The sequence below is a fragment of the Dermacentor variabilis genome, chromosome 1 (genome assembly GCF_050947875.1).
Source record: "Dermacentor variabilis isolate Ectoservices chromosome 1, ASM5094787v1, whole genome shotgun sequence".
NCBI lineage: Eukaryota > Metazoa > Arthropoda > Arachnida > Ixodida > Ixodidae > Dermacentor > Dermacentor variabilis.
The window spans coordinates 59,893,840-59,909,410 of record NC_134568.1 but is presented as its reverse complement, the minus strand read 5'-3'; the positions used below and the strand labels follow the sequence as shown (position 1 = coordinate 59,909,410).

At 42.4% G+C, this 15,571-nt stretch overlaps 1 protein-coding gene across 4 annotated transcripts in view; it reads right to left on the bottom strand.

The window, feature by feature from the left end:
- Pde11 (Phosphodiesterase 11) overlaps window positions 1-15,571 on the bottom strand; it is a 675,281-nt gene that overhangs the window by 15,908 nt on the left and 643,802 nt on the right. For all 4 annotated transcript variants that reach the window (XM_075687737.1, XM_075687742.1, XM_075687750.1 and 1 more), the window contains 7 exons: window positions 13,961-14,104; window positions 13,215-13,358; window positions 10,549-10,695; window positions 10,139-10,246; window positions 7,457-7,566; window positions 4,001-4,088; window positions 2,651-2,751 (listed from right to left, as the gene is read on the bottom strand). In XM_075687737.1, coding sequence (XP_075543852.1) covers window positions 2,651-2,751; window positions 4,001-4,088; window positions 7,457-7,566; window positions 10,139-10,246; window positions 10,549-10,695; window positions 13,215-13,358; window positions 13,961-14,104 — 842 coding nt within the window. The remainder of the gene's footprint in view (window positions 1-2,650; window positions 2,752-4,000; window positions 4,089-7,456; window positions 7,567-10,138; window positions 10,247-10,548; window positions 10,696-13,214; window positions 13,359-13,960; window positions 14,105-15,571) is intronic.

The window sequence follows — 15,571 nt, the reverse complement described above, 5'->3', positions numbered from 1 at the left end:
GAAAGGGCTCAGTACACATAATAGGGAAATAAATTATGCAGAAATCCATGAGGTAGAGGAAGTTTCATGAAAGGGACAGTTTTTCACTTGAGAACAACACAAAGCTACGAAGAAGACCCACACAGTTTCTTCAGAAAGAAAGCTTAACGGTTGAAGAAAAATTTGTCCTAGTTCTAATAGCAGTTAAACTTGGCACCATTGCCTTTCTGGGGCAGTTGCTCTACCAAAACTGCACTAACCAGGAGGTAAGGGAGGAGTGAATTAATAACTTGAAGCAATCTATCCAAGCCTACCAACTGCTACGACTAACTGTTGGGCTAGTTCGTTTTGCATGACTGTTGAAAGGAATTACGGCTAAAAAAGACATACACGCAGCTAGGAAGGGAGGACGAACACAAACACTTGTGTGTTTGTCCCCCCTTTGAATGTGTGCATCTTTGTTTTAGTGCTAGTCACCCCAGTTACCTTCAATTTAGTCTTTATGTTCCTATCAGTTTCTCTTCTTGTTTTTCCATTCTGTTCGTTGGCATTTGCTCTACCAAAACTGCACTAACCAGGAGGTAAGGCAAGAGTGAATTAATAACTTGAAGCAATCTACCCAAGCCTACCAACTGCTACGACTAACTGTGATGAGGGTAGCATGTTTAGCGAGCTGCTCAGAACCAGCTCGCTAAACATGCTACCCTCATCATCCCCTAGTTACCAACTGCTAGCCTCCTACTTAGCTCAGTTCATACAGAAGCTACCCCAGAAATATGGTGCCGCAAGGTTTCATCACCTGCAGCATAACTTAACTTTTCAACCATGAAACTTTCTGAAAAGTATAGGTTTGTTGCGCTACCTTCAGATGGATACCAACTTGCCCTTTCAGTGCATGCACATAATGCAGAACTAAGCTTGCTTTCATTGCCACAAGAAAGTAAAAAGTTATTATCATAAATTTTTCTTGCATATAAAGGAAAACCTTGCTATGCAGTAACCTTGCAAACGTCGACATAACGAAGTAGGTAAAATCGGCAATTTACTTCGTTATATCGAAATTTCGTTGCATTGAAATTCAACCTTTTATCCAAATATGTACAGTCATCGATCGATTTTTCTTCCACAGAAAGGGGCCGCAGAATTTTCCGAATTATCGGCCAGTCAAAAAAAAAAGCAAACTTGAAAGAGAAAACAATTCATTTTGGGGTTTTGGGAGTTGGTGACGAATGATACGGTTTCATGCCTCGTGGACGATATCTTCACATCAGCAGTACGAATTAAGTGAAGCCAGTCACACTACACTCCGCCCTCGCGGCTGATAGCGTCGCCCGCACTGACATGACGCTATCATGAAAAGCGCTGGCAGTGGGGAGCGAATGCTTCCTCTGCCTCTCACTCCAAGGATCGCCGAAACTCGAGATTATGCAACCTCCAATACTAGAGACACATGGTAACACAGCTTACATGATGCCACGCCATCTCGGCACGCCCACTCTTTGGTCGCGCGGGAAGGCGGCACTCGAGAAGCCACCATCTTTCTTGTCTCACCCTCGCACACTTTCACTCGCACCTAAAGAACAAAGTGTGTGGGGGGTGATAGGATCTTACTGCACTTGGACTTTATAAAGAACACGATGCTGCTCCACTTCAGCAGTCGGTGGCTGTTGTCGCACAGCACGCAATTTGAGAGGTGCGTTTGCAAGCAGCCGCTTGTAATTCAACCATTTGACCATCTGCGTCCACAGAAGTTTCCATTTATTGTCTCAGAATTCCTTTGCGGCAGAAGCAAAATTTCATTATACTGAAATCGCAAACATATACACTTCGTTAAATTGAGGTTTGTGGGGATGTGTGACTCTCACGCATCCCCTTATGTGTGTTGTCTCGCATTTCCTATAATCTGGCTTCTCTGCGTAGCTTAGTGCCGGCGGTGGTCAGTCTGGTTGCAGTGCATTACAAAAGATGGTGCAAGTTTGGCACTGCTAGCACTACCTAATGGCGGGGTTGGTCGGGCGTGACAGGGAGTAGGCTCTTCCTTTTTGGCTTCGGTTCGGCAAGCGGCGTGGATGTTCTGCACGTGCGCCGATCCATGCTTCTGCGAGACCGTCTCGCGAGGCATACACCGGAATGGACGAACACGATTGTTCGAACGTACCAGGCAGTGTCCAGCGTGGGGCGAACATATTCGCTCACTATCCGTTCGCGGTGAGTCAGATTTTTGCGATTTTTGAGATGCCCCTCAGCATGTTTTGTGGATAGCAACTCGGCTAGCAGGCATTAGTCTATGAAAGGTGCAATAAATGCCGTTGTGATAGTTTGCACTACTGTGTTGTCGTTCCTTTGTCCCAAGAGCGCGGGTGTCCAAGAGCCTAAGAGCACATGTGGGGTTCCCCCCTATGCTCTTCAAGTACATCAAGGCGTGCATCAAGTACAGTGAAACCTGTACTTGAAGTGCACCTTGCTGTATTGTCTAAACCTGAGCAAGGAGTGCATGCAGCAGCCATGATTTTCTCATTAATACTCTGCAGAGAAAAAAAAAAGAAGAGAACGTGGACAGCACAGCATCTACATATATACCAGCAAGAAAATCAGTCTGTGTATTGTGTTTTTGGCCATTATCCAAAATATGAACAACTAGGCAGGACACAGGCACTGGCAACAGCCTCACCGGAAGTAGACGGCAAGGTCTGTGGCAAGAATGGCCTCTTCCACAATCCTTATAATGGTGGTGTACTCCTCTGGAGAAACATGACTCAGAATCTGGTTGCCCTGCAAGAAGAGTAGATAGGCATAAAGTATATATTTTACAATATTCCTTTAATAGAAGTCATGACCAGGTAACATCCCCTCACTTGACACACCATTCTGACACTACAGAATGTGGATGGCAGCACTGCACCTCAACTGAAGGGTTCTTCAATATTGCCTCCTCGGCAATTCCTGATCAAAAACTTCATAACCAAGCACTCTCAGCACCTGCTCGAAGGCACTCAAATGGAGACGTGTTCCCAAAGCAAAGGAGAGTATTGAAGTATCTACTCACTGAACTACACTCAGCAGAGCCAAGGACGATATTTGAGTCAGCATGCTTGTGAATATAGAAGCTAGGTTTTGTTGACTTATGGCTTGAATGTATGTCGTATAGTATATAACTAAGTGAGCATCAAACAAAGCAGATTTTTTTAATGCATATTGAGACTGTTGACTGCTCATGCAAAAAAGAAGGTAGCTTTTTCAAGTGTTGCATGCACACAAATACAATTGACTTCCTTAATTCGACATTTGTTCAATCAACATTTTATTTTAAGCATGCTTAGAAAGCCACAAAAGGCACCCATGTAAGATAAATGCTGATATTATAATTCAAACACTAGATAACTTGAACCAATAGTGCGTGCTCCATTGGGGTCCAGTAAATCATAGTGTTACATGTAGCTCTTCTATCACTTAAATTATCACATTACTTGGATAACATAGTCTACAATTTGAGTGCTGCATTCAGTAACATAAGATTGTTCTCATTTTTTTTCATATAGTATATATCCTGAAAAGAATATCAATACGATTTGGCAGTAAACTGTAAAATTAAATATAGCCTTGTAAAGGTTATTAGTTAAAACACTGATGCTACATAAAAATTAACAAAAACTTATTCATTGCAAGCCCCGGAAAGATATGCCACTGTAGTGAAGTAGCAGACAAAATGTTGGTTATGTGACTGTACACGCAGCACCTTTACGAAAGCGAACACGCAAACATGTGGCTTACAATCCACAGTAGCTGCTTATGGTGCCACCACTAGGCAGCAGCAAGAAGTTTGACAGATGCTGGTGGTAACTGCAGGTGTCGCTTCCAAGCTTTCTTGGCTTGATCGTGGCCGTGACTTCGTGTTCTTACTTCTTCTTGTTGCTGATAGCTGCATCGAGTAGCTGTAAAGCCTTTACTAGCTACCTGCACTATAAGCTGCTGATGTGGAGTGCAGGGCACATGCTCGAATGTTACATTTCATCACACATACCTGGCTGTTGAGTATCATGACACACTGGTCAAAGTGGTGGTGCTCCATTGTTGATGTAGAATACAACTGTGCCAACGGAGATGATGACCTGAAATAAACAGTGTGAACACTGAAACTGACCTACAAAACAGCCTAGTTTCATATGCCATATGTCTTATGTGGAAGCCCATTAGCCCCCTTGATTTCAAAGCTAATGTGTGCCACAAAAAAAATTTATAAGAAAATTCCCAGTACCGACCATAACATTCATACTGTTATGTAAGCAACAACTTAAGCTATCTTGACACTGTTAGAATTGGGTTTTTTGGTTGAACATACCCTCGCATGGACAGCACCAAGCAGGACGAGGATGAAAAGAAGCGTGCATTAGTACAGTCAACACACTGTGCATCTTTTCATCCTGTTACAGAATCAAAAATAAACAAAATAGCAGCGTGATATTGGATATCCATGCAGCATGAAGCTTTGCAGCAAGGTTCCCGTGGCAATGCACCTATTGCCGACTGCACCAGCATGGTGATTTGTCAGTAGCAGCAATCCCCAACATGCCGTGAACTGTAGTTTGCCGATTGTTTGGGTACGCCAAGAGTTTTGTGATTGCAACGTGCCACATGAATGGATGGCTACCCTTACGTGTCACAAGGTGTTTGCGATGGACTGTTAAAGGGTATGTCTCCGGGGGCCACTGCTGTTTTCTTTCGTGTTGCACTTGCAGTATCTCTTGTGCATATATGTATATCTCTTGTGCCCCATGCTGTTCACATCCCTCAATATGTTCTTACACGCTGCGACCAGAGAATTTTGTTGTTCTGTGAGCGTCACTGCATTCTTGCACCTTCTTTTAAGCTCACTTTCACTGAAAATAAATAATTTGGGTGTTGTTGCTCAGTGTTTATGCTTGGCATGTTTCTTATTAGACGGTTCCGAGCTTATTGACACTCCTGGGGTGAAGGCTAGCTTGGTCATTTCTACCTATAAGGACTGTTACGATCGGCCAATGGGGGCAGTGACCTTCTAGCCTCTCCGGCACCACTGCGACGAATCACTTCAGTAAGCTAACAATGCGTCCCCTTGGACAGACCTGCAGCATCAACAAGGCAAGACATGTTTGGCAGATCGAGTGTTGATTGATCGTTAACTGTTGCTGTCACCAACGATGGGAGCAAGAAACCCCTGGAAAAGGGTGTTCTACGCCGTTCGTTCACGGACCCCGGTAACCGCCACAGTCAACCAAGACGTGCCAGTTTGAGTAAAACGTGACAATTCCTGTCTACGAAGCTCCCCTCCTTTCGCTGTGTTCAGAGAACAAAGATGCCAAACTACTTATGTACACCTTCAGTCTCAAGGCGCTCCAGTTGGAGGAAGATATGATCACAGATTTCCCTGGCCTAGGGGTCTAGGGAGGACCAAAGAGATTTCAGTGGAACGCTGGAGTGTGCTAGTGTGCTCTGTTGTGTGCTCGCGAGAAAGATGTAGGCTGCTGACCTGTAGCTCATGCTACGTGAACAATGTACTGCACTCCAGGCTCTAGACGGTACAATACCCCTTGTTCTAAGTAAATAAGTTTGCAATTCCAATGTAAATAAACCCCCTGTTCCGTTCCTCATCCTCTCAACCACATAACCTTCACGAAATTCACGAAAGAAGCAACCCTCATTAAGGAAACTTGGACAATGGCGTGGGCCTGCTTAGCCTCCGTGTGATGCTCCATTAGCGTACATGGGCCAGCTACCCGTTACGAGACGCATCGGCGGCGTAGGCTGGAGAGCGACCATCTGTGTGACGCCAGACTCTGAGGCCATGACCCTCAGCTCCTACAGAATACACTGACAAACTGAACAGGGTGACAATCTTTGTTCAGTTTCCCATAGATTCAGTGCATTTCTGTTTAGCTGCATGACCCCAGTATCCACAAATGTACTTCAACTTGAGTTGCCTCCTTAAATCCACCAAGTGTTGCCCCTTGATTTTAAGCAGTTACTGTGGTCAGTGACAGGTCAATAATGCAGCAAGTGCCTCTTATAGAGAGCATGTAACATGCACCAGCGAATCACCTCCGTCATCCTCGTCTCCCTCTCCTTCTTTACCCTCTGTATTAACGTCCCTGCCTGCCTTGCTCAGGTGCTTCCTTGTTCTGGAACTCCTAACCCTTCTGGGGGAGCTTTTTCTTCTCATTTACAGTGTGACACCCATGTCTGCAAAGAGATCCACTAAGTGACTAGGCCTTTTCTCTCATAGTGCATCTCTCAATGGTGCACACACTACAGGGAAGGAGGGGGGTTGATGGCGAGGAGGTACCTTGGAAAGAAAATAAGGGGAATTCCTATCCTAATCCCTTTTAAGCTATACCTGCTTGGGCTGTGAGCTATCTTCTTCATACCTGCACGTGGCAGCTTTAGATTTTAGAACGTGCGGAGCATGATTGCAGCATGCTCTTTGATGGTGAGCACCTGGCACACTTCCTGTGTGTGCAGGTGGCATTGGCATTGAAACCATTTCTTGAAGCACGTAATGATGAAGGGCAGCTGCTTCATGCGTTATATTGGAAGGAGCCTCTCCTGCATTATTGACTTTTCAGTGACTATAGTAATATGCCTCATTATGTGATCATTATCATAGTATTGTGCTATGATTACTAAACACAAATCTGGCACTACAATTATTCAGCCACCATGGGAACTATTGGTAGTTAATAGAGTTTTCTACAATTTGACATGGATTCATTGACAAAGCATGATTCAGTTTCTATTATTATTTTTCTGTGGTTCACTTGTGTAGGGTGTTAGCTTACGTTACAATGTTTATTCGAAGCCTAATTAATTTCACTGCATGATTTCTATAGCATCAATAAATTGCGATACTTCTGAGTATACATACCACTAAATCTGGATGGTCTGCTAAGTATACATGGCATGTGCGATTATTTTTAGTATTCTAAATGATTGGTTTTGTTTGCAACATTCTGAGAGTCATAGAATGCTAGAAATCAGAGGCTAAATATGAGTCTAATAGTTGCCATGCAAAAATTTTGCAACGAAAAATCCGCTTCAAATGTCAGTATAAGAACGGATGATGTTGTTTGGAGCAAGATGGACAAAGTATAGGCAAATCTATGTGCTAGCTTCCCAGCACCCGAATGCTGGATTTACAGCCACAACTGGTGGCACACGCAGACACTTGTACCATACGGTCAACTTCTGGTAATTCAACTGTGTTTAATTTGATCCCGACTGAAGGTTCTGGCCAGCACCCATGCATTTCTGTTGGCACAAGCTTTTGTTATTTCAATCCCAAAATTGGACTCAGAGATTTTGTGAAGAAAATTGTTGTGAGAAAATTTTCCTGAGACAGTGCCTTACAAGTGCCACTCCGAACAAACTTTCAAGCTAGACATGATTCATAGAATATTTAAGGCATGATAGGGAGTGAAATAAATGAGACACTGCATATCTGTACTTGATCTGGAAGGAGTTGTTGGTTCCTCTGTGGTCCAGGTCATGGCATAAGCAGGCCATGATGAGGCCAAATGTTTCCAGGTCACCAAGAACTTCATGAAGTTTTGTGTTCTGCAGGCAGAGAGTATTCTAGTGTTAGAAATATGCTGTAAATAAAATGTGAAATTTTAAGCCCCCCTGTGATAGAAGAATCCTTTGTACAGATATGTGCACCACAAGTTGTGCATGATGACAGCTCACAAATATTCCAGTTAATATAAATGTTTTTCTTATTCTGAACAGGTACTTCTCAAAGCCAATATTTGGTAGTAAGAAGTATTTGCACTAAAAGGTGCTATCCAGAGGCATATGAATCTAAGATTTTAAGCTGAAACAAGATTTTCAAAGACTTCTGTGAAGCAGTGAACTCAGTCTGCTAACAACAATAACTGCATAAGCATGTTATGTGATGAGACCGAGTGCTGCACCTTGAACAACCAATGAAGCTTGTGAGGACATGTTAGTCTACTTCCCTGCTAGCAGGGCAACCCCGCCCCCCCCAAAATTGAGCTTATCGTTAAGCAGCAATCACATTATGCAAAAGAAGATTGCAAAATTTTTTTTTCAGGCTGAAGTGAGAAAAGAGGCACCACAGAAGCAAACACCTAATACATATGCCAGCAAGGTTGTAGTTTAGCATTGCACTTCTAAAATGCATCATATTTTCCAGTATTAAAGGGTCTCTGAAATGGTTTGGACAAGTTTTGTAGATGCATAGGGTACAGGTACAGTTAAACATTAGTGTTACAATTTAAGCGAAGTGTTTCATATTAAGAGAGCTACAGACGATTACATGTTACCCTCCTCCTTAGACATGCTTTCTCCTCAACTCATTTACCGAGTGACCGGGGCTAAGCTCCGTCTTCACTGGCTCTGCGTCATGATGTGATGTCGTGTCATCTACTTCCGGTTGTCTTGGAGCCAGCGCGCGAAGCGTCTCCAACCTTTCTGCTAGCCACCTGGCTGTCAATCCCCCATGAGAGTTATCCAAGCAGTGTGTGTTGCAATTAAGCGTTCTGTCACAGCACCGGGTCCAGTATTCTGGTAACCACAAGATAGCTGGGCATTTTGATGGAGGTGTAAACTAAAGCCCCTCCATACTACTACCGCTGTGACGAAGGGGCTTAGCATAAACGTGAGCAGCTTTCATGGTGCAGCCTCCAGGTGGTGCAGAGCTTAAGCAGCCATACTGACCAAGCTGCCAAGCTGGGCATGGTGGCAACTGCCATCACCCTATTTCAAAGGGGGCGCTCCTACTACCTTCCATCCATCCATCCATCCATACACAGGGCTACTATTGCTGTAACCAATTCTAAAACATCTTAAACGTTTAAAAAGACAATGTGCTCACAATTATGCTCCTTCCAAAAATTTATGCCAGCAGCAAAGCAGAATACACTTAGTTACTGCTATATTAGCTCTGTGTTTGTCTGGTTGCGCTCCGTGCTGCCATGTGGCTGGCACCATGCAGAATATTCACGTTTGTGCCTCTGCTCATCCGGTAAAATGCCCATGCCCAGTCCACTTGTGCTTGCATTTACCTGAATACTGGACACGCTATAACAGTCTATTGTGGTAGTAATCCTCTGGCGTGAAGTGACAGCTGCAAACACACAGGTGCTGGCACCAGTCAGACCCTGACAGCTCAATGTGCTGCAGCCACACCACTCGCACGTGTTGCCTTGCAGAGGGACATGATGTCACAGCTTGATATGTTGCCGATCGCTAGATCTGCAGCCCACAGCGTAACAAGGGCGATCCATGGTACTCGCGAAAAAAAGCTCGAGACAAGCACTGGCCACGCAGCTCACGCAAACATGGAGAATGTTGTGACACAAGCAGACGATGTGTGCCGGAAGTGCTTCAGTGTAGTAATAAATTGTCGGTTTGTATTCTCTTTCTGGTACTTTGTTTTATAGAAACAAATTAACCAACATTCCAACTATTAAAAACTGCATTTGTTCACCATTAGGTTGAAAATATTATTGATGATGCAACCTGGTTAGCCAATCTGATAGTTTGCCCAACTGACATCAATTGGGATAACTACATCAATTGGGATGGTGCAACTGAAAACACAGGGGAGCAGTTCCACTGCGTTTGGTAGTGATGTGCATTTCTAAAACCTTATAACAAATTACACATTTTACGTGAAGTACTTAAATTCATAACTTAATGATCAGGAGGACCTACCCTATAACGACTCAGTTCGTTTGTACAAAATCGTCAAAATTGTTTCTGGGTCCCTTCAATATGCAGATCTGAGCAATGATTAAAGCGAAACATGAAAAATGTGCAGCAGGTTGTCAGTACATAAAAATCAATTAACCTGCACCACAGTGCTATTAAACAAAAATGTTCGATGTGAGAGATGGCATTAAGTAAATGGAAACCAAATTAATAGGCTGCATCTCAAAAAGAAATTTTGCTTGATAAAAGGCAATATTTCGCTATAATGACCAAATTAATGTTTTCATTTTGTTTGTCGACATTAACAAAGCATTTTGTAGCCTACTTAGGTGGCATCATTGAAATGAAAACAATGTAATTATTGGCAGCTTGAACCATGTCATGAAAAGAAATCATGCCAAGCGTTTTTCTTTTTTTTCTTTCAGGTGACAATATCAATAAAACATTTTCTCACGGTAAGGATGGAAAACATCATCTGGCCAACGTTGAAGGCATGCCGCCAATTGTGGTAGGACACCTTGCGGTAGTTTTTCTTGACACTCAGAAGCCACCGGCATAATACCTGAGAACAAGAGAGGTATGGACAGTGTGTTTTCATGTAATACAATAGATTCAACTGAGCTCCATGAAAAGTGCTAATAAAGAAAAACTAACTTTTGAACTACTCAAAGTGAGGTGTTCGAAATGCAGCAACAGTGACAGTCTTAGGCATGCCATATCAGTAAAAAAAGGACTACTACTAAGTCAAAGGATGCACATAGTAGTACTATTGTGCAAAACATGTGTATTATGAGACACCAAATGGCATTGAATAGTAATTAAACTTAAGTGCGTTTGTGAAGTTCTAGTACAGAGTATACACACCAGGTACTCAATGTGGAACCGATTGAGGAAGTCCAGTTCAAGGAAGATGCGTAAGCAGGCTTTGAGCATGCCATCGTCATCAAGACTGAAGTCATTAAACTTGTAGTCTTGCAACCGCAGCGATTGCATTGATGGAAGAACACACTCCTGCACGAGCACCACATGAAATACAGGGAAGATAAGAAACATGACAGTGCCAAAATGCATACTGCGGAGGTTGTGTTGACAGCCCTGTACATTATATTAGGCAGACGCCATAGCACTTGAGCTGACTGCCTATTGACCACTATTTACATCCTTAAGTAATGTTTGTGGCTTGTCACAAATGTAGGGAAAAGCTCAACACTATGCAGTGTGTTTTTGACTGCTGATTTTGTGCAATTTAACATTAAGCTAGCATATTAAACTTTAGTCCTCTTAAAGAACAACCAGTTCTAGGCATCTTCTGGTATGGAATAAAACTAAAAATACTTGGCTTTTTGCAACAGTTCAAGGGGCTGCACAGCACGTTTTACGAAATCCAAACAAGATAGAAGTTCGCAGGCAGATGGAGGCTTGAAGTGAATAACAGTTGTCGATACAGAAAAATACCTCTTTACAGGCATTACATTTACTGGGCCCTCTTTAGACAACATGAGGTGAACATTGTAAGCCATGTCAATAGCAAAATTGTTAATGGTGTGACACAGGATGAAGAAAAGATGCACAAGAGAGAGCGCTCTGCCCTGTGCCTCTTTTCTTCATGCTGTATTGTGCTGTTCAAAATTCTGCTATTTGACAAGATGTACCAACAAGCCCAAATTGCATTTTGCATACAATAAGATACTTCAAAGACTCATTTCTGGAGCATATATAACAGCAGCAGAACACAAAGTTACATCTGAAATAACTTAACATAAATATGAGTTCTGAGCTCTGATGTAAACTGTTCAGATTTACACAGTGGCATACACATACGTGTGCCTAAACATGTGTTGCATGAACATCAGCCTGAGCAGAACTCTGGGATACGATGCCGCAATTACTGAGGACACCGATGCAGGGGAGGATCCAGGGTAGCCTGAATGGGGTTGCGAGCCCTCATAAAAGCAAAGGGGGGAAGGGAGGGCTTGTTGCACACTCAATACTGTCAGCCGGCATGTCTTGGCCGGGGAGGGGAGCCCCCAGGGTTCCCCCATCCTGGTCCACCAGTGCATCGATGTCAGATGACGGAGCTGTTGACAGCCTGACCGAAGCTTACTGATCGTGCCAAAATGGCGATTTGATCAATATTCAGGCGTAAGTCAAATGACAGGGATATCAAATGAAGTGAGGCCAAACACAGGGAAGCACTAGTTGCAAAGTATAAAATACAGATGAGTGTGAGCACATGAAAGTGTAGCATTTTATGAGTACAGATTTGTAGAACACATCTCAGTCTGAATATTGTTTGCCTGGGTGGCATCACTTCATCACAGGCAAGTTGTTTCCAGCATTTCGACCTTTTACATTCAACATATCATGGAGTGCATTTGATATATTTCAAAAGTTGAAGAACCTGCCTAGTTGTATGTGGCAAATGCAACTTGCCTTTGAGCACAACCTGCCAAGCCTTTTGACTAAACAAACCCCTAACTGGCCTGGCCACAAAGCAAGTTTTTGTGCCATGGATGCAGGGTACAAGCAAGTAGCATGCAGGAAAGAATGCTGTTGCATCCAGGCACCCCATTCGACATGGCTCATCACAACAGCGCTGCTCTGCACAGTATGGCTCTTCATACCCATCCTCTGGTAAATTAATTGCAGGGCAAGTGATCTGTAGGCTACCATGTACTGAAGCAACACATAATTGGTAGATGATACATAGCAATTTATAATGTCAATGTGTGCTCGACAATGACAGATGCATGACCGGAAGACAGGAACTGATGTCAAATGCTCTCTAGTATAGTAGTTGTAAAAGTTTTTTTTTTCCAGGAATGGGAGAAATGTGGATACTGCAGCCAGTAACTGAGCGCAAATAAATTATTTGACACAGGTTTTTTGCACATTAAATGTGTGTGTCAGCAAGGATATTCAGGTGCTTTTGACTGCCAGCCCTAAGATAACAAAGTTGGATGCTTAAGCATTACCGTATTTACTCACATAATGCTCGCACCCCCACACTGCATGGCCATCAAATTTTTTTTTTCCTCATGTAATCACTGCACCCTCGAAAATTGCTGCAGAGACAGCCATCTGCTTGTTTCAACATCAGTGTTGATACCAGCTCCGAATAGGTCATGTCAGAGTCACTATATCATTCATTTAGTGACTGTATGTTCAGCTAGTGTTCGCAAATAAAGGGCTTTTGCAGTTCCTACTAGTGTAGAACCTGTGCTCTTATTCCAAAGGTAGGGGCGGTTTGAAAGTAATAATCCTTTGAGTTTACAGTGGCTGGTGCAAGAACCTTGATTTACAACCCCTATATTTTTCTTTTCTATTTAGCATCTATAACCTTCTATGGAAAAATTTCCCTGCATATATCAAACCCAGAACTTTGCTTCAAATTTCAGCAGAAAAAATTGCGAGTATTATGCAAGCAAATATTAATGTCTTGAAGAAAAATATTTTTTTTTCTTCACTTCTACAAGGCAGTTCAAAAACCCAACACAGTTGCTCTTTCTATGGCAAAACATGCAACTCACACTGAGCTTGAGAGCCTCTTCAAGGGGCGCAGATGCATGATAGGAGAGCACTTCAAGTGTAACCCGTTGTTTTGCCATGGCCTTCACCACCTTTTCATACATCTGTGTGTTCTGGATGCCCAAGCCACAGAAGATTGCAAATGCCTGTGCATACATAATGAGAACAAATGAAGCATAGGCTGGGCAAAGAATCAAGCACTATGTCATCAATCATGTGATAATGAGTACTGAAGGTGGTTCCACAGTGGCCATGAAGTGGAACATGATGTTATACAATCCTCACTTGAGCGAATGTGCATTTCTTACATGCTTATTGAAAGGTTAATATTTCAAGGATATTATAGACTTGTTCAATGCAAGCTCCAGTACCTGATTTCAATGTCTTTCTGCATTCAGCTGATTAAACTTGAATTACTGTCTGAACTTTTGAACACATTTGCAGATGCTAGCTTTAACCATGAACAGATGCTGCGAGCTAAAAAACGACCTGATAGCTTGGCATTGATGCTGTAACATATTCTGCAGCTTCTCTAGTAATCACTTACACTCTGGTCATTTTGCGTATTAGCCAAAAATCAAGGTGCACGTATTTAGCATATCCTCTTGTGCACGCTCAACTCTTGTCAAAGCTGCAGTGAATGCCAAGGAGAACACACAAGTAGGTGGAGCACAAAACAACCCAAAACTGTGACACACAATTATTCAGTGGGAAGAGAATATGAAAGTGAAATGAACAACCTATTCACCTCAAGTAGCTGCTCGTCGTTTTTGTTGAATGGCTCGCCATTAAGCTTATTGATGAGCTGGGCCACACCTAGGACTAGACGATTGGCATTGTAAATTGGAATGCAGAGGATGGACTTGTGTCGGAACAAGCTCCCTTCATCCACCTGCAGCATTAGTGATGTAAAAACAAGTGTGTTAGCAGCATTTGTGGTTGCCAATTCTTCAAGAAAGTATACTATAATCGACATTACTTTTCACACAAGATGATAGTAATTGGATGACTTCATAACTATGAGACATAGCATGAGATTCCATTTACATTAGAACATGTGCAAATGCAGCGAGGGTCACAACACTGTCAACAATTTGAAATTAATTTTGGTCAACAGAAGTTCTTGGATGTGCACCAAAAGTAACATATAAATTCTTCTGCATGGTGCTTCAGCTGCAAAAATGCAACTGAAGCAGTGGGTCAACATGCATGTGGCTGTAAAAAATCAAAATAAAGCCCCTATATTCTGTACTGAAACATAGGGCCCTCATGTAGCACAAATTTAATGAGCTATTACAGTCTGTTTTGCAAGTGGCACTGCTGTTGCATCCACAAGCATAAACTTATACAGCTCTCAAATGCAAAGAGGAAAGAGGTCTATTAAATCAATCTGCCACAGTGCATATGCTAGACAAAATGCAGCAAAATAGAGAAATGTGTGTGTTATTCTGGTGAGATGTGCAATCATGTTCTGGATTTTACGCAGTGAATAACTATAAGCAACAAAAGTCACTAGAGCTACACACAAAATGAGCAAAATTGTTTGGAAGTTTTGTTTAGTGTCTGAGCAATGCAAGGAAATACTTCAAAGATGTTGTTTGTGGAGCACATATACAAACAGAAGGAGCACAAATAGGTACTTTTCTTAATTACCTCGAATTTTTAGTTTTATTATCGTTCCTGTGTCATTTCCTTTCATGTGTACATATGCACAATAAAAATATACATCTCATTGTAGATGCATACATATTTTTCTTTTGTACACTTCCTGCAATGAGTTGGTTCTTTATGACGGTGATGCGCTAACAAAGTTGCCTATGCTAACTGTACGCATTTAATAATGTGTTGTAATGGGCAAGTTTGGTTCTGTGATAAGATGGAGCACTGCACTCCAAAGCGATACTGAGGACAAGGACATAAAGAACTACAACACTAGACATACATGAAGTGCAGACTAACAACTGTTTAAGGAAAGCAATGAAAAAAGGTGTACATAGCAAGAGTAGTGCTGCTTTGCAGGGCAATGTTCCATCACATTCAGTTGCAAGCAAATTTCAATGTTTCCCAGGTCAGCCCTCTATTGGACAAAAACTATTAAACATAGGTTATACTGAAAAGAAATTGTTGCACATCTTTTAGTTGCCTTTGCCGTATACTTTAATCAGCCCCTAATGGAAGGCCCATAATAGCAGAATGAGAAGTCTCATTACATAATATAAACCATTATTAATGATGCTATACTTGCGGACAACTTTCTGCAGCAATGAAGGGTAAGCTATGGAGGCAAAACGTGCGCACAGGTAACAGCGCTCCAAAAAAGTTCCTATTTTTCATCCGCATTAGCTTAAGCTGGGCGAGA